The following is a 21,058-nucleotide window of genomic DNA, read 5'->3' as shown; positions in this document are numbered from 1 at the left end:
GCTGATGCAATCAGAGGCTGCACTAAGAGAGACATAGCTTCCAGTCACAGGGAGGTGATCATCCTCCCTTATTTTATTATCAGACTACATCTAGAGTATTGTGTTCAGTTCTGGATGCCACATTTTAGAAAGGTCACTGATAATCTAGAAAGAATTCAGAGAAAGGCAAGCAGAATGAAGAGCCTCCAGCTCACTTCCTATGATAATGGATTGAAGGAATTGAAGATGTTTAGCCCGGGGGAAGAGAAAGATCAGGGAGGGTGTGGTAATAGTATTCCAGTACTAGAAAAGCTGTCTTGTCAGGAAGGATTATATCTATTTTGTTTGGCCCCATGGGGCAGTAGGAAGAGCTGGTGGGGAAAAGCTGTGGAGGGACAGACACTGGCTCAGTGTGAGGAAAATGTTCTCACAATTAGAGCTATCCTAAGGGGAATGGGCTGCATCGGGGGTGGGTAGAGATTGGGTTCATCCTCGTTGGACGTCTCTTAGGGGTTGGAGAACCTGCAGCCTTGGAGCCACACGTGGCCCTCTAGGTCCTCAAGTCCCTTTGACTGAATCCAGTCTTCACAGAACAAATCCCCTTAATAAAATGATTTTTCAGTAAAACTTGAACTCAGTCAAAAGTCCGCACCCAAGGAACTAGAAAGCCACATGTGACCTCAAGGTGATAGGTTCCCCACCCCTGGGCTAGATGGTCAATTGTCATTATGACCAAGTGGCTGCTGGGGACAAGTCCTTTTCCAATCGGAAATTCTGAGTGAGACTATTTAGTGTGGAGGATATCGTGAGGGTGGCCTTCAAGGGTTTAAATCGCTGCTATGAGAAGAGGGATTCCTTTGGTTCTCTCTGGAACCAGAGACAGAGCAGCGGTGATAAGTGGCAATCACGGGGGCCAATTGACACCTAATAGTAGGAGATCCTTTGTGAAGATGAGAGCTGCTCCCAAATGGGCTGGGCTGCCTCGGGGGTCAGTGGGCCAAGGAGGTTGGAGACAGGATGCCTTTGGAAGGTGGGAGAATTTCTAACGGGGACACCTTGCCGAGGAGACATTCTGTGGGAGGTGTAAAGTGCCGTAGACTCGTGAGTTATTATTTATAAAACAATGCTAATTGCTAAATATTCTAAACTTGCATTGAATATAATTTTTCTTTGTATTTTTAGAATTAGAGATTTAAGCACACAATTAGAAAACCAACAAAAAAAATTTCAGAGTATGAATGAAGAGCTGAGACATTTTCAAGATGAGCTAAAAGTCGCACATAGATGGTCACAACAGTACAGGTAAGATCTCCCTAATGGAGAAATGGCTAATTAAAATATTTCAATAAAAGGGTCACAAATGTAGGAGTGTATTAATTGAAAAAAATAGTGTCAATGTGGCTTTTCTTAAGAGATTTCAGATCATGCTAGGAATATTCTTTCTGAACTGTATGGGAATAGAAATATATAGATGTTGCCTTAGTTTATTTCCTATAATTAAAAATAATTGTGCATTAGCACTAATTCATTATCTTAACCACATTCAGCATGATGATCAGTTGATGGAAAATGAATAGAATGAGACAAATTTTCGAAGTAATGCTCTACATTTTTAAGTTTCACCATTTGGAAGCACCAGGGAAGGAAGCTATTACTGCCCCTTCCAAACACATAGGCTGGAGTTAATCACACCCAAACAGTGAAGAGGGTTTTCAGGAGGCTGAATATTTGCTTTTCTAAGCAGAGCTGAAAAAATTGGGCTGATTCTTCCCTAAAGAGTGACTGTTTTTAAGATTTAGTAATTTCAGTCAACTTTTGCTCTTAAAACATGAAATGTGAGCATGACAGATGGCCATTTGTTCAGGGTACCTGAAAATATGCCTAATGAGTAGGAAAAATGCTCATTTTACTTATTTTTATACCTTTGGGGGAAATGATCTAGTAAAAACTTCTCCAGATTAGGAATGTTTTTGTTTTGAAATAGACCCTTCCCCCAACTACCCTTTAGAAAGTGGGTCTGATGCCTTACCATGATGTGGAGGTGACCCTGGGTTCCCAAAGGTGATGCCAGAGGAGGCTGGGCTTTGGCCGGGTCCTACTTAGCTTGGCAGCATACTTGATGTCTGTTTTCCAGAGACCAGCCTTGGAAATATGAAATACTCCTTACTAGGAAAGTGGTCACTAGGTGATGAATTCTTTTTTTCTGTCACAGCAGCTCATGAGAACTGTTTGCCCCTAGGCATGGGAAGATTGTGATTTGCGTCAGTGAAGGGAGTGTCCACAAGGAGGACATTATGGTACTTTAATGTATTGGAGTTCCATGATGCAATTCATGGTAATAAATTTCATGTCTTTTACTCACAGGTTGAGAGACATTCCCTGTCTTCCAGGGTGTTTGGCACTGAAGGCCCCACCCTTCCCAGGTTGCCGTATAGTCCCAGTTGGGTGTAAAGGTGGTGTGGCCCCTGGGCACTGAGGAAATCCCACTTGGGAACTTCCTCTCTCTCCCCTGACCACCTCTGCTTAACTTAATTAGAACAAACCTCTCTCCTTCTGGAATCTCCTGTCAGTATCTACTATTTTTTATTCTCTCTCTTGCTCCACTGCATTAAGATAGATAGGAAATGACCGAGTATATTTTCAAAGTTAAGAACTGATCCTACATTATTTGTGTAGCAGCCTTGCCCCAGGAAGAGATGGATAAGTCTCTGACCCCTTGGTATTCATGTGCAAGAAGGAAGCCTCTTTGGTTATAACAGGAAACACATGAGCCTAGGTTTGGGGAGGGGGCATAGATAGAAGGAAAACACAGGCTGAAATTGGTCCTGCTGGCAGTGGCCGGGCAGATAGAAATGGGGCCCCTGGAGCGTCAGAGAAGTCTGTGAAGGCCAGACAGTGATGGAGACAGCAGGCTGCTTGGGGCCCTGGAGAGGAGGCTGGTCTTCATTTGCTATCACCCACGAGGAGAGGAGGTCGTGTCAGCTGGGGAGGCTGAGCTCCATACAGTTCCTGGAGGGAAGCATCCAGCACTGGGAGGGGGGTGTTGAAATAGTCACAGAGGAACAGAGGGCAAAGGGAAAGAAAGATGACTCCAGCAGAGACCTCTGGCCCTGCAGATGATTAGTGGGAAGGACCACATAGGTCTTTGTGGGAAGCATAGTGACTGTTTATTAACTATTCTATATTTTGTTGTATAAATAAATCACTTTCCATAGTTAATGCTCATTAGCTAGAGCACTGGCAGGAGACGAGGGCCACTTCTGAGAAGCAAAATGAAGTGGATGCTGGTGTTTCCAGGGTTTCACAGAATCACAGAATTTGAGAGTTGGGAGGGATTGACCATTTAGCACAACCCATGCATCAAGTGAATTCACGCAGTGAAATATCTAACGAGTGGTTAGTTTTCCTCTGCTCAAAAACCTCTAAGGAGGGTAGCCCTTATTGGGTCACAGATTTCCCTGGGTGGGGGCAGAAACCAGATTTGTAAAAGTGGCCCTCCTAAGACTGTAAGCGAGGCCTCCTATCAGGAGAGTCACTCCAAAATCAAGATTGTACCTTGTCATTGCTGTGCAAAAGTTTCTCTCTTGGGGTCCCATGCTGTACTCTTTCATCACTACATTAGGCCTCAATTTTTTTATGATGCTTGAGGAATATGGTTTGGAAAACAAAAAAGTCCCATTAAGCCCGTTTGATTTATGAAGTGTGTGTCTGTTTGTGTGTAGAGGGGTTGTGTTGAGTAGCTGTGGGGGTCATGTGACAGGACTGAAGCTCCTGGGGTTGGGGGTCAGGGGAAGGGTTTATCAGAAAGAGAAGCAGGAGAGAGAGAGAGAGCAAAGGAGGTCACAGAGCCTGTCCCATATTTGGAAAATCTTGCCTAAAGCAGACCCTGTCCCCTGCCCTCCTCCCAGAGATTTGGGAGGTGCCTCTTGATACTTGTCTGGGCAGGCAAGTGTGTGTGTTGGGAATGGATTATGGGACTATGTGTTGATGACTGTAGGATCTTGGAAAGGATGGGGGGAGGTAGGGGAAAAGAGGAGGGTGCTTCTGAGGAACCCGTCCAGGCCTAGCCGTGCCCGTGAAAATGGCATGAAATCCTCATACCACCTCACGGCCATAGAGCCTGGCAGGTGAATAACTTAGCGGAGACTGGGAGTGGTGTTAGGGGTGGGAGAGACGCCAGATGCACCAAGACCTGGAAAAGGAAAGCATAAATTAAAGAAGTGGGTTATCAGTAGGGCATTCTTGGAGGCTGCTTGATGGCATGTTTCTTACATATGTGATTTCCAAATATTCATAAAGCCTATGTGTGTGCTTTGATTATTCCATGACTGACTGTATACCACCCTGCTTCTTAACTATGGAAGCCACATGTTCTCTCTTACCTCTGGCTTTCTGCAGAGTGAGGAGGAAACTCAACCCTGTCTCTGATTCAATGCCTTGAATACATTGCGGATGAATTAAGTGTTGATTGAGCGACTGACCTGAGTCACTGGAAGGAGGATTTTACATGGCTGGATCTGTCAGACAGTTGTCTGCTGGGAACCATCAATGGTTTGCTACTTTTCTTCCTGTCTCTCCAGGAGGTATCAGGAGCTGTCCTGAGTTCTTCTAATGGTGAAGAGGATTGTTTTTGGAGGGACGAGCTATCTACGTTATTTTTAAATGGTACAGCAAGAATTGGGTAATTCAGAAGTCTCAGCTCCTCCAAGTATTTGCCTGCATAGGAAAGCTATGTTAGAACCAGGGTCAAAGGAAGGGGATACTATTGCCTGTTTTGTAGAAAGTTAGAAATATACAGATAGGAGTGTCAAGGGTCTTTAAGTCCAATCCCATTATTTGACAGGTGAAGAAACTGAGGCCAGAGAGGTGGAGAAACCTCCCTGAAGACACACAGCTAGTTAGCAGCAGAGCTGATATTAGAACCAGGTCCAGCTCTGACTCATTTGGATGTTGGATATGTGCATTAGTGAGATGCCACTATTGTGTCCAGCTAGTTACTTACAGAAACATTGGGGTGGTTTTGCAATCCATTCTTTCTTTTTGAAAAAGAGAAGTAGCCAGTTGCTGCTAGTTTAAGCTAGTTGGAGTTTGAGCTGTGAGCTATTAGAGTCAAGAAATGACTGGGGGTGCCTAGTTTGGAAACAGTAGGAGCAGCCTTCACCTGCTATGATTGAGGACCCCAAAAGGTCTCTGTGCTATCTCACCAGCCTCCTGCCACAGAGCTCTAAGGTCACCTATTAGAATTTTTGTGTTTGGGTTACTTCTTCTAAAATGTAAATCCTTTCTCCTGCATTAAATTATAATTATTAGTCATTGATAACATTGTGAGTTTGTTTCCTAAGAACTTTCCTCAGTGACAGTAATCTGATGATAAAGCACTAAAGGAATGAGCATGTTGGTGGGAGGATGGTGAAGGAGAAGAGGACATTGCCCGGCTAGAAGCCCTCCTTGGACATCAGAGTGGCACCTCCTGCCTGGGGAAGAGAACGCTCGAGAAGCCGAGAGATATAGAAAAGGACAGGGTAGGGCCTCCCATTCACTTGGTTTGCATAGTGTTGTCTCTGCCTGGGAATGTTTTATTACTGCCAGGAAAGACAGTGACATCTGTTAGTGGCCTGGCTCCTCCCCCGACCTGAAGTTTTCCCAGCTGGAGCTAGTTCCCATTATCTTTCCTCCTCTGCTTTTGAGTGGGCTTGAACAAAATTGGGAACGTGTGAAACAGGAAGACCAGTGAGTCCATCTGCTTCCAAACTTCCTTTTTTTTTTTTTTTGTGAGGCAGTTGGGGTTAAGTGACTTGCCCAGGGTCACACAGCTAGTGAGTGTTATGTGTCTGAGGCCGCATTTGAACTCAGGTCCTCCTGAATCCAGGGCCAGTGCCCTATCCACTGCACCACCTAGCTGCCCCTAAACTTCCATTTCTTTACTTTTTTTTTTAGATTCTTCTCCATTTTTCACTTTCCTCCAGGTACCGGGAGTCCTGGCTTCTGGTTCCCCAAAGCAATTCTCCATCTATCTTGCCCTCCCTGCCACCCAGAAATCCCCCATCAAAATCTGCCAGCACTCTTGTTTCATTCCCTGAGGACCCAGGTCTCAAAGAGGTCATGAATTAGAGCTCATTATTAGGTTATTTTCCTTCCAAAGTCACATTTGCCTTTTAGCAGGCTGTATAGAGACAGGCTAGTATAGCAGAAAGATGACAGGACTAGGAGTCAGTTACCTGGGATCCTAGACCACGCCTTATCATTAACTAACTCACAGTGTGAATATGGAAGCAGTAAGCAGATAGAATGGGTAGAGCAAGGAGACTGGAGTCAGAAGACCCGAATTCAAATGCAGCTTCAGGCATTTACTAGCTGTTTGACCCTGAATAAATCACTTAACCACTGTCTGCCTCAGTTTCCTCATCTGTAAAATAGGGACCATAATAGTACCTAGCATCCAGGGTTGTGGTGAGGATAATATTTTTAAAGACATTAGCACAGTAACTGGCCCATAGTAAATACTGGCACTCAATAAATACCCATTTTCTTTCTCTATGTACAAATCACTTCACTCTATTTTCTTATCTATATCAGCTTTCTAATCTATAAAATAAAGGGGAGGTCCCTTTGGAATCTAACATTTGATGGTCAATTTTAAAAATGGTCAAGTATGTTATTCTACATTTTATGGTATTTAATTTGCATATTTCTGGAATTATTAATATATTTTAATTTTGTGCTTGATTTTTCCTTAATTTCTTTCAAGAAAAAAAGATAATATTTTCATATATTTTTAAATGCTATCAGTACCTTGATGTCTATGAGCAAAATCATACAACAAAATTATAGAGAATTCCTTTGGGGATATAAGGGCTTGATGAGCTGACTTCTGGGGGTTTAGAGAAAGGGATGGAAGCATGAAAGAGTAGGTGCCTTCAAGCCCATTCACACCTCAGAGCATCAACGAGTACAACCATCTTACAAATGAGGTTGTAGAAATGAACAAACAAAAAGGGACCCCAACACAAGGAATACATATGATGGGGTAAAATAAGTCGAGTTTAAATCCCCAGAAATTTCACAAACACTTATTAATTACCTAATGTGGGAACAGCATTGTGCTGGGCTACAGGGACAAAAATGAAACCTTCTCCAACCTTAAGGAACACATACCCTGTGGACTTGCATTTTATTCTCTAATCAGTTACAAGTGACACTCCTGACAAGCTATGGATGTCCTGTGGAGGGTGACTCAGGTATCTTGAAGGCTCCACTGATGAGGTGCCTGCTCTAGTAGGGTCTGCCAAGCTATCAGGCTCTGAGGGTGGGCTCAGGCAGGTCCTTTGACCACACACCAATCCAACTTTGAAGAGGCAATGGGGGATGATAATGACGCTTCTTTTCTGACCACCTCTGTTTCCTGAGGCAGTGGAATTGTGTGTCAGCTGAAGGAGATCTCTCACTGATCCAGATGCTATTTAACCACTAGATAGGGCTACACCTTTGAATGTTGGCACTTCTCTTACATCTACCAGCCAGTCCTGCTGCCCAGGTTTCTGGTGTTGTATAGTGTAGGGTTTTCTTGGCAGAAATATGGAGTGTTTTGCCCATTTTCCTTCCCCAGCTCATTTTACTGGTGAAGTGACTTGCCCAGGGTCACACAGCTAGTGAATGTCTGAGGCTGGATTTGAACTCGGGAAGAGGAGCCTTTCTGACTCCAGGGCCGGCGCTCTATCCACTGCGCCCCCTGGGTGCTTGCCCCAGGTTTCTTCATATCAGGCTAAAAGAACACCCAGGTTGAGACCAGTCTGGATTCTGATACACTTGACAGAATGACCTAATTATTTAAACTTCTTTGAGAATAGTGACCCTGCTACTCGCTTGAGAGAAGTGACTCCATAGGCTGATGCAGAGGAACCTCTCTGGTACATTTATTTCAGCAACAGAAGAGCTGCAGAGGGCAAGACGGACCAGGCAAAAGAAAGCCAAAATAAAGGGTAAATGATGGATCAGAAGAGTTTACTGTCGGATTTACAACTTCTCTTAAAATGGCATGTCCTCGAGACTCAGTTGTATCCCGCTGGGGATACGGAGGAGAATTCGCTTGGAATCTAATTTGGGAATCCAAGGGAAAGTGACCGGAGCATCCTTCACCTGTATTAGTCTTTGTTTTTGGAAAACGTGAGAGCCGTCTGTCTGAGGAGCACAGTACTACGGCCAAGGAAATCTTTAGGTCACGTTGCTCTTTTCAAGTTTTTCTCTTAATGGCTTAATTGCAATCAGACTTAATCATCTAGCCTCCAGCAAGGCTTTGTTCCTGCTCAGCATTTCCCCTGACACCATCTCCAATCAACCTCTTGGAAAAAAGCAATTGTGAACAGGTGGACCGTGACTTGCTTCAGAGTAGGGGTACCCTCTAGAAGCTGGGAGCAGCTGTGGAAAGTCTATGTGCTTATCCTGGCAGGCGTCCCAGAATGTAGGCGCACCCCTCCCGGAGACAAGCACCCCAGAGGTCAGAATCGGAGGAGGCCTTAGGCCAGCACCTTCCTTCTTCAGGACCCTGAGGCTGGGAGAACCACAGTAGAGCAGCAGGGCCTTGCCCAGAGTCTCCTGGCAAGGAGGTGGCCAGGCTGCAGCCAGCCTCTCATGTATCTGTTCTGTGAAGTTCACCCTCTGTATACATGCTTTCCTTTCTAGAATACACCTTTCCCTGAAAGTGGGTGGTATCCAAAAGGTTCATTGTAAATCGGTCATTTCATCAGTGTCTTTTCCCATAGAAGCCTATTGTAGTCACAGTCAGGAAACAGTAGACAGTTTACAGTGATACTGCATTTCAGTCCCCAAATACTTTTATTAAATATTATATTGCCACAAAACCCCACTTTCCTGATGATGCACCATGGCTGTTATACTAATAGAGTCAGCCTGGGGGTGCTCAGGCCATGCAGTGCAAAAATTCAGTCAACAAGCATGTGCCAGGTGTACTGTGTCTCCATGAGAACCGGGACTACTGCGAGAGACAAGCACGGTACATGGCCCCGAAAAGCTGAACTGAGGATTTTTTTCCTTTTTTCTCTAGGGGTGCCATGTGACTTCAGGTAACATTTTGTGAGTCAGAAGTTGTCCTTTGCATCCGTTCCCCCACCCTACTTCCCCTGTGCTCAGGCCCCCATTGGCTTCTGCTGCCCAAGCTCTGGCACCAGCCTCTCACCAAGGCCTTTCACCTCACAAGACTTGAAAATTGCAAACTTCCCTTCTTTCTGCCACCCTTCCTGCCCCGCCCACCCCCAAGCCACTCCTCTCCTTGCCTCAGGCCGGATGACCTCAATCAGACTCTGAGCTGTGCGTCAGGCATCCCTGAGCTCCTGCACCTGGGCTTCTCTCCAAAGGTGCAAACCACAGCCTATCCACAATTTCTCCTGCTGTGACCGTTTGATTCACATCCTCCCAGATGATCTAATCAGTCAGTCATCAGTCAGTGAGCATTGATTAAGCACCTAGTATGTGCCAGTCACTGAGCAAGAAAACAACCCCTGCTCTTGAGGCCCTGTGTCAACAGTTGAAGCACAAACAGGATTTAGGCAGGGTGAATGGGAAATAATCTTATGGAACGGACACTGAGGCTAGGAACCAGGGGAGGCCAGAGGTGGAAATGAGCAGGAAAAGATCTGTCCTCAGTCCCAGAAACTTTCCTCTGATGCCTCATTGTGTTGTGGAGAGACCCAAGGTCCTCAGGGCTGTGCGAATGGAGTGAGCACTCCGACAGTTCCTACCGAATGGGAAGGCTTCCCCATGGATCCTGGCCGCAGACCAAGCTGCTGGGCTGCTGCCTGAGAGGCAGGCTGGCTGGGGACAGGAGGCACAGCCTTGTGGATGCTCCGCAGGGGGATGGGACAACTCTGGGCGCCGAGTCTGCACTTGCTCTGCTGCTTTGAGGGAGTGGCCTCAGGGCCCCATGGGTGGTTTGGGCCAAAGGTGGGATTTAGACCCAGATCCCTTCAGCTCTGAGTCCACGTCTGGCTCCACCTGGAGGGCTGCCTCCCCTTCCTGCTCTGACAATTCCCATACAGATGTGATTGACTGAGAGCTCTCTGATCCTCTCAGAGGTATCTCTCTCTACATTTTAAATATAATATGTTTTGCTAAACCTGAATTAATTTATAATTGGTAAAAACTATATAGTGAATCATATCAACAAGAAAGATCATACAATTTATGTGGTCATGTCAATAGGTACAGAAAAGTTTTAATGCTAAATCCTAAAGCTAATAATGCTTAAGTCCCAATGCAAAAAAATAACATTTGTGGTTAAAAAAAAACCCAAACATTAAAAAGTATAGGAATGGAAAGATTTTTCTTTGCTATGGTAAAAATTTTCATGGGATTTCAGACAACTTTTTTTTTCATACTTCAGTGATGTAGAATTATTGGAACGGAGAAGCTTGGAGGCATTCTCACTAAGAATGACTGAAAAGTCAGATTGTCCGCTCACTGTTAACATATCTATTTGATTCAGTTTTAGAAACTGAGTCAGAGGTCCTGTTTGATGCTTCTTTGTGGAATGGAGGTGATCCTGAACTCTCAAAAGTCTATAACTGCAGTCCAAGTTCTGGTAGATCTCACCAGGCTAGGACATCTTTTCATACAGGCCTGACAACTGATCGTTTCTCTACTCCTGAGGACAGACTCCACCTAGGGAAAAGTATGCCCTTATCAAAAGGCTCACAACCCAGTAATGAATTTAGTGTTGTTCATAGCAACTAATGAACCTGGAGAGAGGTCGCAGCCTGCTTTCTTCACTGGAGGGAGCATGGCTCTTTCAAAGTAGTGAAATAGATTAAAAACAGTTAGGTATAACAATATGAAAGTAAAGAAGGAAGCATCGATAACAGAGATTTTAAAATATTTTTACTTGTAGGTGGCACAGCTGTCTATTTAGAAAGTTTGTAATAGCACAAAACTGTAATAATCTGTCTAGTTATTGGGGAATGGCTGTCAAAGTTGTAGTAGGTTAATGTCAGAGAGATATTCTTGCATCATAAAATATTGTGACTATGAAGACTGTAGAGGAATATGGAAAGACAAAGATACATAAAACAAACACTTTGAAGCTCTTGAATTGTTTGGCCCGAGATCATATTTTATTCCTCTAGCTTGTTGATCTGAAGGAAATCAGAGAATACCTGGAAGACCATGTGTTAAGTTGAGCTCAATAGACTTTTTACTGGAAAATGAATCATAGAAAGTCTGAAACAAATTTTACCCTAAGGGTGGAATTGATTATCACATTATGTGCCAGCTATATCCACATACAAAGGTTTCTTATAAGTTTCATAGACTCCTAAAGATTGTCTAGTCCATCCCCTTAATTTTAAAGATTGGATGTCCAGAAAGGGAAATGACTTGCCCCAAGGTGGGCTAGTAATAAACAGTAGAGGTTGCTGCTGACTCCCACCTGTACCAGTCTACTTTTCTTCATATTTTTCCCTGCCAACGTATTTGCCATTCTTGTGTAGGCACAGCCACAGAATGTGTGGATTCAATTTTGTTTTTAACTACAAACTTGTGTTCTAAACCATCTTAAAAATTTTGAGTATTTTTGAGCGTCCAGAATACAGAGGAAAAAAAGAACTTTTGTTGTTGAGGAAATTGCAAATGAAGATAACCAATTGTCTATTGAGATCATTAAACTGTTTCATCTTAGATTTCAAATAGTAGTATAATAAAAGAGAAACTAGCTTATTAAATTATTAAATTATTTTTCTAACAGAATCAGTCATTGTCAGTTTCCAAATTTGAAAACTTGCTACTGATCTCATTTTCTTTCCTTACAGTAAGAAGCTGGAGCAGCACCACATGACACACAGGAAGACACTGATGCTACTCAAGTTTTCTAAGAAGGAACTCGCGAGCATTAAAAATGAAGTCACTTACACCCTCCAGAACTGGGTTTCCCTGAGCGAGGAAATGGCGCTACAAATTCAACACGTTAGCGAAAGAGTGGTTTTGACAGGTTCGTCACATCCTCTCAGGACAGAATGGTCTCTTTTGGGAGTACTGGAACATGAGTTAATGCAAGATATTTTTTCAATATTTGAAGCAGAAATAAGGATAGTTTTTCTTCCCTGTTTTTATTCTTTCTCCCCACTCCCTTTTTCTTTAGCACAATCCTGCATACCACCTGACATTTATTTACATAATTGTATTTTATGCTTGAGTTATGTATGAATTATATTTCCTTATGAGCTTCTTTCTAAATTCTTTTCTTATCCATTATCTCTATGTATGAGAATCTGACTACATATATATGCATGAGAAAGGCAGGAATTTGGAACAAAGGATTGAGGCAGGAGGTGGTAAATGGGCTCTATGCACTTCTTTATTTTTTAAATTTTTTTCTTGATAATTAATTAATTATTTTTTAGTTTTCACTATTCACTTCCATAAGATTTTGAATTTAAAATTTTCTCCCCCTCCCACTCCCACCCCCCCATGGCATGCAATCTGATATAGGCTCTACTTATGCATTCATATTAAATATGTTTTCCCATTAGATGTAAAGAACAATTAGAACTAATGGGTGGAATTACAAGAATGAAGCAATAAAACAAAATAAAACAAAGGAAAAGGAGAACAAATAGTCTGCTTCCATCTGCATTCAGACTCTATAGTTCTTTCTCTGGGTGTGGATAGCAATTTCCATCATGAGTCTTTTGGAGTTGTCTTAGATGCTTGCATTGCTGTGAAGAGCCAAGTCTATCAAAGTCAGTCATCTGCACAATGTGACTGTTATCATGTATAATGTTCTCCCGGTTCTGCTCATTTCCTTCTGCATCAGTTCATGTAAGTCTTTCCAGGTTTTTCTGAAGTCTACCTCCTCATCATTTCTCATAGCATAATATTATTCCATTACCCTTGTTCAAACTTGCTCAGCCATTCCCCAATTGATAGGCATCCTCTCAATTTCCAATTCTTTGCCACCAGAAAAAGAGCTGCTGTAAATATTTTTGTACATGTGGGTACTTTTCCTGTTTTTATGATCTCTTTGGGATATAGACCTAGAAGTGGTATTGCTGGGGCAAAGGGTAAGCACAATTTTATAGCCTTTTGGGCATAGTTCTAAATCGCTCTCCAAAATGGTTGGATCATTTCACAACTCCACCAACAATGCGTTAGTGTTCCAATTTTCCCACATCTTTTCCAACATTTATCATTGTCCTGTTTTGTCATGTTAGCCACTCCAGTAGGTGTGATGTGGTACCTCAGAGTCATTTTGATTTACATTTCTCTAATCAATAGTGATTTAGAACATTTTTTCACATGACTATAAATAACTTTAGTTTCTTCCTCCGAAAACTGCCTGTTCATATCCTTTGACCAATTATCAATTGGGGAATGACTTGTATTCTTATAAATTTGACTCATTTCTCTATATATTTTAGAAATGAGGCCTTTGCCACCTCCCCAGCCCTCCTACTGCAGCAGTCCCTTCATCAGCTCCACCCTGGGCTGCCTCCTAGTTCCTCTTCTATTTTATTCTGTGTTGGGGGGAAAGGGGTGTTGGTCTTTCTGAAACTTGGGTTTGTGGTAAAGGAAATTCTGTACTTCTCTGGCCAATACTGTTAGCATTTCTGCCTTGCCAGGACATCACCCCCCAGCCCAGCCCCTGGTCCATGTTTACAGCCCCCTGAACCCTGCATTCTCAGGAAGCCCCTCAACAGCTGTGCTGGTTCCCTCCCAGGCTGGCTCAGCCCCCTCAGGGCCGCAGGGAGCTCTTCCAGGACAAAGCACAAAGCCACTGTGAGTAGGATGGTGACTCAGATGACAGCATTCCTTAGCCCAGAAGTCCCAAAGCTCCTCTCTGTTTTTCTTGGGCCTTTTGTGTGTGTGTTTTTTAAAAACATAGAACAAAACTTTAGGGACCGTTTTAGAAAAGATTATTTAAAACTGTCCTGCACTAAATGGCTGAGTCATCCGAATCTGGCTGGATCACCTCCTCCAGGGGAGCCTGAGCCTTGGCTGTCTGTCTATTTACATCTGTCCATCTCATTGCCTGTTCTAGTCCTGGGGGCTGTTGGGGGAGGGGGCTTCGCCTGTGTTCCATACCACCGATGATGGGACAGCAGCTTCTCCAGCCACCCAAAGCCTCATTTCCTTCCCCCCTCTTCCTTTTCTTCTTCATTCCAATTTCCCCCAAGAATTCTCCATTACAACTCCATCCCTAGCCCCCCAACAAAGATTTCCAAAGGGCTAATTCTTGAGTCAACTGCCAACATCACAGGGGCTTCTCCTCATCTCCCCCTCCCACCAGCCCTGTGCCTTCGTCCCCCTTTGGCAGCTCTCTTGTCAGTTCTATTAACTGTAGCTCCTTACCTCTAATGATAGGAAAGGCCACTGCCACGAGGGCTCTCATCTTCATCCCTCATTCCCACCCCCCTGAACCCTTCCCCAGGCCCCAGAGTCAACAGCATCAGATTCCTCCTTGCTTTTTTCACGTTTTATCAAATTGTTCACCTGGTTTGAAATAATAAAATGTAGAAAGAAAGAAAAAAAAGAAATGAGGCCTTTATCAGAGACACTGGCTGTAAAAATTCTTTCCCAGTTTTCTGCTTCCCTCCTAATCTTGGATGCATTGGCTTTGTTTGTGCAAAACCTTTTCAGTTTAATGTAATCAAAATCATCATCTTCTTCTTCTCCTTCTCCCCCATCCCCTTCTCCTTCCTCATTTACGTGAGATCTAAATGATTGGTGCTGACAGAAAAAAAACAACTGACGTACTCTAGACCAGAGGAGGGCAACCTGCAGCCTGGAGGCCACATGGGGCCGTCTAGGTCTTCAAGTATGGCCCTTTGAGTGAATCCAAAATTCACAGAACAAATCCCTAAGGGGATTTTTGACAGAGTCCAAGTTTTACAGAACAAATCCTTTTATTAAGGAGTGAGGGCTTTTGTGCCAGGATATTGGGTAAGCATGTGATCACAGAATCTCCTGAATGTGGGATAAGATGATCCCTGAAGTGCTGTAATTAATCTGTTAAATGGGAACATTCAGAAGAAATAGCCGGGTGAAGAGGCAGGCAGGCCCCAGGAGTACTTCAAAGGTTGAGTCTTCTTTTCTCTCCTCTCTGAAAAAAATTCATGGATTATCATTATCTCCAGTTGCCACGACTCAAACATCTATTCTGGGGCCCAAAGTTTAGGCCAAAGAGCGCAATGCCTGGTCGCTCTTAAATGGTGGGGTAGCCTGTATCTTAAACTCACCTTGGTTCTTTCTCTTCAATTGCTGGTTACACAAAAGACCATCACAAATGGTGAATATGGAGTGAAATCATTTATCCAAGCAATAGAAGTCAGAGAAGTTATACTGACATGTCTGTATCTATACTTGTACATATAAATATTTGTGCACCACATACTACACAATAGTAAATGAGTTATTTAACGGATAAGATCTGAACTCAAACCAGGAGAGACGGTCTGATCTCACCCAAGGCAAAGTTACCTCCTATGTCTATATGGAAGCAAACTGGGAATCAGAGACATGCTGAAAAGCCAGATTCTTCTTTCTGTTTCCCATCCCTGGAATGCCCTCTGTCCAGGTGGTTCTCCACAGACTTATTAAGTCCCTGACACAGGTCTGCCCCGTATCGGTCTCCACCAATCCAGAGTCATATCTCTCCCTATATGTGGGAGGTGGCACCAACCCTTCAGAAGCATGCATTCTAATAGGAGAGAACACATTTACATAAAATGAATCTAGAGGCAAGAAAGGAACCTTTGGAGTTTATTGAATAGGAAGGAGGATGACATGATCAGACTGAACAGTTGAGGAAAATCCCTTTGGCATCGGTGTGAAGCCCGTAAGAAATACAAGAGAATGGTTGCTTGAGTCAGTGTACATAAGTGTTGACTAAGCTGGATGTTGATCATCAGAATTTGAGCAAACATGATGTCACTGGCACATCTTAAATCCAGTTTCACAGTCACCCCATTCATAGAAAAAAAAGTTGAAAGCCATGCCTTTGAAATTTTTGGTGTCACTGAAAGAGGAGGCAGTGTAGGAAAAGAGTTGTGGATCTGGAGTCCAGAAGACATGGGTTGGGAATTTACCTCTGACCTGTACCCACTCCGTGATGGTGGAGAAGTTATTTAATCTCTCTGAACATGTTTCCTCCTCTGGACAAAATCATCTCTGGGTCTCTGCTCCACAGGGCTCTTGTGGGGCTCATGTCAGACCGTCTGGAGCCTGAGAAGCCCTGAAGGTCCCATGAATGTCAGATGATTGATTGACACTCTTGTCGATCACTGGTGTCAAACTCCAATAGAAATGGTGCCCCTAGACCACCCTTAGAATCCCTGCCAGCTACATAGTGATGTAGAAAACCACATAGCAACATCATTTATATTCTATTGTGTTTTGATTTACTTGGTTAGACATTCTCAATTGTATTTTAATCTGTTTCAGGCTGCCCTTGGGAATATTGCATATGGCAATGATGCCTCTGTTTTAGAGTATTAATCAAGTTTCTTTAAGAAATGATCTGCTTAATAGACAAATAAGTATTAAATGCTTCTGATTTGCAAGGCACCGTGCTGTGCTGGTGAAGGATACGACACAAACCCCCAAAACCCAATCGGCTTCTGCACTAAGGGAGATAATAATCTTGTCAGGGAGGTAAGATACCCATGCAAAGATCTCCAGCAACACCCAGACAATGTTTAAATGACAGGTGAACAACATGGGGAAAAAAACGATTGAAATTCTGTTTACTTGTAGAAACTTGTAAGGAAATATTTTAAATTAACTGTTTTAAAAAAACTATACCAAGGGCAAATGTGTAGGAACTTTATAGAATTTATAGCTAAAGACTATTTAAATTATAGTTTGCTAACATTTTTACTGTTACAGTTAACTTCACCTGATTCTTAAATCTGGCTGGTTTCCCTGACTGTGTAAATCAATACCCACTAAACTTGATTAAGTGAGGCAGACTCAGATTCTGGCAATATTAGAAGCAGCTGGTAAACACCAGGAAAAAAGACAAACTTCGTTTGCTGAGGCCTGAGTGGGTTTGGGAATCAGGAAGCAGGCTCCTATCTGCATGATATGACTGGGAGCCAGATAAGCAGGCCTCTGTGAGGCCTTCCTCCTCCTTCCACATCATGGAAGCGCAGAAGTGGAAGGGACCTTGGAAGCCATTGAATCCCACTCACTCCTGAAAAGAATCTCCCTCACAACATCAGCAGCTAACGGTCATCTAGCCTTAGGTCAAGATCTCCAGTTAGGGGGACCCCTCTGCCCCTCACATCACCTTGGAGAGCCCTGGAGGAATCTTCCATCCATCCAACCTCCATCGACCTCTTTGCACCTCCTGCCCACTGAGCCAATGGGGATCCTGACCCCTCTTCCAGCAACAACCCTTCAGAGACTCATCTCCCCAATTCTCTTCTTTCCTCAGCTCCCCTTCTCCCTTCGACTAATCCTCCCATGGCCTGACCTAGAGGTCTTTCATCAGGCTGGTAGGTGCCCGCCTTCCAGACCCTCTCCAGCACATCATCAATGCCCTCCCCAACAACTTATTTAAGAGGTTGGCTTAGTATAGCATACAACAGTGCTATCCATACCCTCTCCCTCTGGACACCTTTATTATACCCAAGGTCACATGAGCAGTTCTCAACTCCCATATTACAGAATGGACTCATGGTAAGCTTCCTGCCCAGCAAGGCAGCCTGGAGAGGGAGTTAGTTAGCCTTGGGCTTCAGAAGACTTGGATTCAAACCCTGCCTCCAATGGTTACTGGCTGTGTTGTAAGTCATCTCGTCTCAGAGCCTCCGCTTCTTCATCCATAAAATGGGAATAATCACATATGTAGTACTTACCTCGTAAGTTTGCTGTGAGGTTTAAATGAAATGATGAATGTGAAACCCGTTGTAAATTGTAAAGGACTATGCAAACGCCAGCGACTCTCATTTAAAACTCCTGATTATTTTTCCACAAGGACTTTTGCCTGGCCACATCCCTTCCATCTTACACTTGATAAGGTTGATTTTTTTAGAGCCCAAGTGTTGGCATTTCCCCCGGATTGTATTTTGACTTACTAGGTTCAGCCCCATTTTCTGGCCTGTTAAAGCCTTTTAAAAAAACTTTTGGATCCTGACTTGCCCTCAGCGTTTTGGCTATCCCACCCCACTCGGTGTCTCCTGCCGATTCGACAATCATGGGATAGATGTCTCCTCCAAAAGCTGAATAAGACTGTTAGACAGCACAGAGCCCGGGCAGATTTCTGGGCTGATCCCCTGGAGACTTCCCTTCAGGGTGACGTCATTGCTGCAATGATGAGTCTCTGGGTCTGGCTGTTCATCTGTTCCTAATCCACCTAATCTGCACTGTCGTCGAGCCCACTGCTCACCATCTTGTGCACAAAGGAAGTACGAGGTACCTGGTTAAAGGTTCTGTTGACCTTTTAGGCGACCTTTATTTCTAGCAGTCCTCAGCCATACCAGTCTAATTGCCCTGTCGATAAAGGAAATGAACTCGGTCTAGCATAACCTGTTCTTAAAGCAGTTCTTTGTGATCATGGCCTCCTAATCATCATTAACCATCCCTTTAATAAGATAGTTCATTGTTTTGCCAAGAATCAAAGTCAAACTCTGCTCTGTAGCCTTCAGAATCCGCTTCCCTCCCTCCTTCCCTCCCCACCCCCGACCCCCTGTCATTTTGTGAGAATCAGCTGGGTCCTCTTCAGTCCTCTCTCAAGGGCCATTTGGCCATCGCTGACTGCGGCTTAATGGTCCTATCTGTCAGCTCTTTCAGTTGCCTTAGATACAACTTCTCCGGTCTTGGCATCTCAAACCCCAGGACATCTGGGCCTTTTGTTGTTGCCCCATTTAGTAAGCGGAGGTTTCAGCTTCCTATGAGTCGGCTTTGTTCTGTCCTATCAGAGAAGGCCATTTGCTCTAACTCACGTCTGACAAAGCATTCCTCTCCAGTGTTCACAGAAAGTGGTCCTCTGGCCTTAGCTGGTGGGCCTTCCATGAGGGAGAGCTCACCGTCTCCTGAGGCGACCTATTCCATATTCAACTAACTCCATTGTTAGCCGGTTTGTCCTTATGAGAAACTTAAATTTTCCTCTTTGCCATTTCCACCTGTTACTCTTTCTTTTGTTCTCTGGGGCCAAACATATTGAGTGGAATCCATCTTTCACACTGTGACTGCAGATACTTGAAGGTAACTGTCGTGTGTCCTCTAAGTCTCACCTTCTCCAGGATAAATAGCTCCAATAGTACCTTCAACCAGTCCTCATATGGCCTCTGGCATGAAGTTGAGGCCTTTTATCATTCTGCCTGTCCTCACGGGGATACTCTATGACTTATAGGGGAAGTGCCCCCTAGTTGATAAAATCATAGTATGGAGAAGATAACAGGGGTAATAAGGTTATATTATGCTAAACTAAGTGCAAAAATGTGCCTGCATCCTACTATTTCTTTACAAAGTGTGAACATTTTCTCTTGATTGAATTGGAAAGGCAGCTGGCCATTGGATGGCTAAAGACTGACCATGTCCCTGATGACCTTTAAAAAGACAAGCCTGGAAGCTGTGGAAGTAGTCAGTGGTCATTTGAGGCAAGAAACAATTTTGTGGCATGTGACTCCTGTTCCTTTGCCAAAGGGCAAAGGGGGAACAGGGTGTTTTATTTTTCTTCCCTCATCTTGTCATTAGGACTCCTGCCTAGTAGGAGATACCATACTTAGTAGGAAGCAAAGAAAGAGTCTAGACAAAGGAAGCAGATTTGAGGCATGTGACCTCCAGCAGTAAGGAGGATGGTTTACTGTGGACTCAAGAGAAAACTAGCTTTGGTAATTGAGAATTGAGCAGCAATCCCACACCTGAGTGACCTACCCAGAAGAGATGCTGTGCCGTGGGAGGGGACACAAGGGGGAATTAGCATGAGCCTATATAAGAAGAAAAAGGATATCGGGGTTTGGAGTACTGAAGGCATGAGTTTATTTTCCATACTTGTGTGCCTTACTACCAGCGAGCTCTCAGTGTGTTCCCATTCTTCCCACGGGTGCTGTATTTGTAGGATAATGGGCCCCAGGTTTGCGCCATCTTAGTAAAGGTCTTTGCTTTGAGCTAAGTGGATCTGCTGGTTGACCATTAAATGTCAGTCTACTGGTGGGGGCTCAAAAGTTATAATTTTAGGAGTGTAAATCCACAGAGCACATTTGAACCTAGGGTGGTAGCTACCTTCTGGGGACCTAATCAGTGAGTGTGTCTGATTTGGAGGGCTGGGGGTAATAGCTGCAAAGACGGTACGCATGTTAATACTCCACATAATTCTCCACATGCAGTCTGACTGGGGCAGAGTACAGCAGGAGTATCAAATCCTGATTCCTAGACATTATGCTGTTCTTAACGGTGCTGTGGCAGTGCCCTACAGTCCGGGAACACCCCAAGTCTTGTTCAGATGAATTGCTGCATCTCCTATCAAGTACTTGTGACTTTTGGTATGTTTAAAATTCTGTAATGTAAAAATGAATTACATTCATTCCTATTAAATTTTATCTTCAATTTACTCCATGATTCTAGCCAGGGGTGTGTTGGAGCCAGATCTAACCATCTCGTGTTGAGCATTTATGCCTCAGAAACTGTCAGTCACTACAAATCAGGGTGCCATTTATTGTTGACTGTCTAGACTTTTTTTTTATAAGTGTTAATAATACAGATTAAACTTAAAAGTGTATTGCATATTTTTTTCCTCCAGAACCCAATTGTTAAACATTTCTAAGCATACCTCAATATTGCTCTGCACACACTGCTTGAGATCAGCAGGAGGGCATCAGAAGGGTCAGGGAATGAAGATACCCTTAGAATGGAGGCCTGGGTGCTGAAGACTAAAATTAATAATAACTATCACCACCACCACCACCACCACCACTATTACTACTACTGATGTTTATATACGTGACACTTTAAGATTTGCAATGTGCTTTTTTTACATCCTTTTTTCTCATTTGACCTCACAATGCCTCTGGTTCCAGTCTATAAAGATCTTTTTTGAATTCTGCCTTAATCAGTCAAAAAGCATTTTAAGCAC

The 21,058-nt window shown here is 43.7% G+C and overlaps 1 protein-coding gene and 1 pseudogene across 1 annotated transcript in view; one reads left to right on the top strand and one right to left on the bottom strand.

Moving 5' to 3' along the window:
* The window catches only part of LOC114053139, a 30,785-nt pseudogene extending 29,735 nt beyond the window's left edge, over window positions 1–1,050 (bottom strand).
* Window positions 1–21,058, top strand: part of LEKR1 (leucine, glutamate and lysine rich 1) — a 161,485-nt gene that overhangs the window by 72,114 nt on the left and 68,313 nt on the right. Inside the window, exons 4-5 of the mRNA XM_027876148.1 lie at window positions 1,162–1,281; window positions 11,796–11,974. Of these exons, the coding sequence (XP_027731949.1) occupies window positions 1,162–1,281; window positions 11,796–11,974 (299 nt within the window). The remainder of the gene's footprint in view (window positions 1–1,161; window positions 1,282–11,795; window positions 11,975–21,058) is intronic.

Source organism: Vombatus ursinus, unplaced genomic scaffold (assembly GCF_900497805.2).
Source record: "Vombatus ursinus unplaced genomic scaffold, bare-nosed wombat genome assembly UNPS02014810.1, whole genome shotgun sequence".
NCBI lineage: Eukaryota > Metazoa > Chordata > Mammalia > Diprotodontia > Vombatidae > Vombatus > Vombatus ursinus.
The sequence above is the reverse complement of the archived record's forward strand: the minus strand, read 5'-3'. Positions and strand labels throughout refer to the sequence as shown.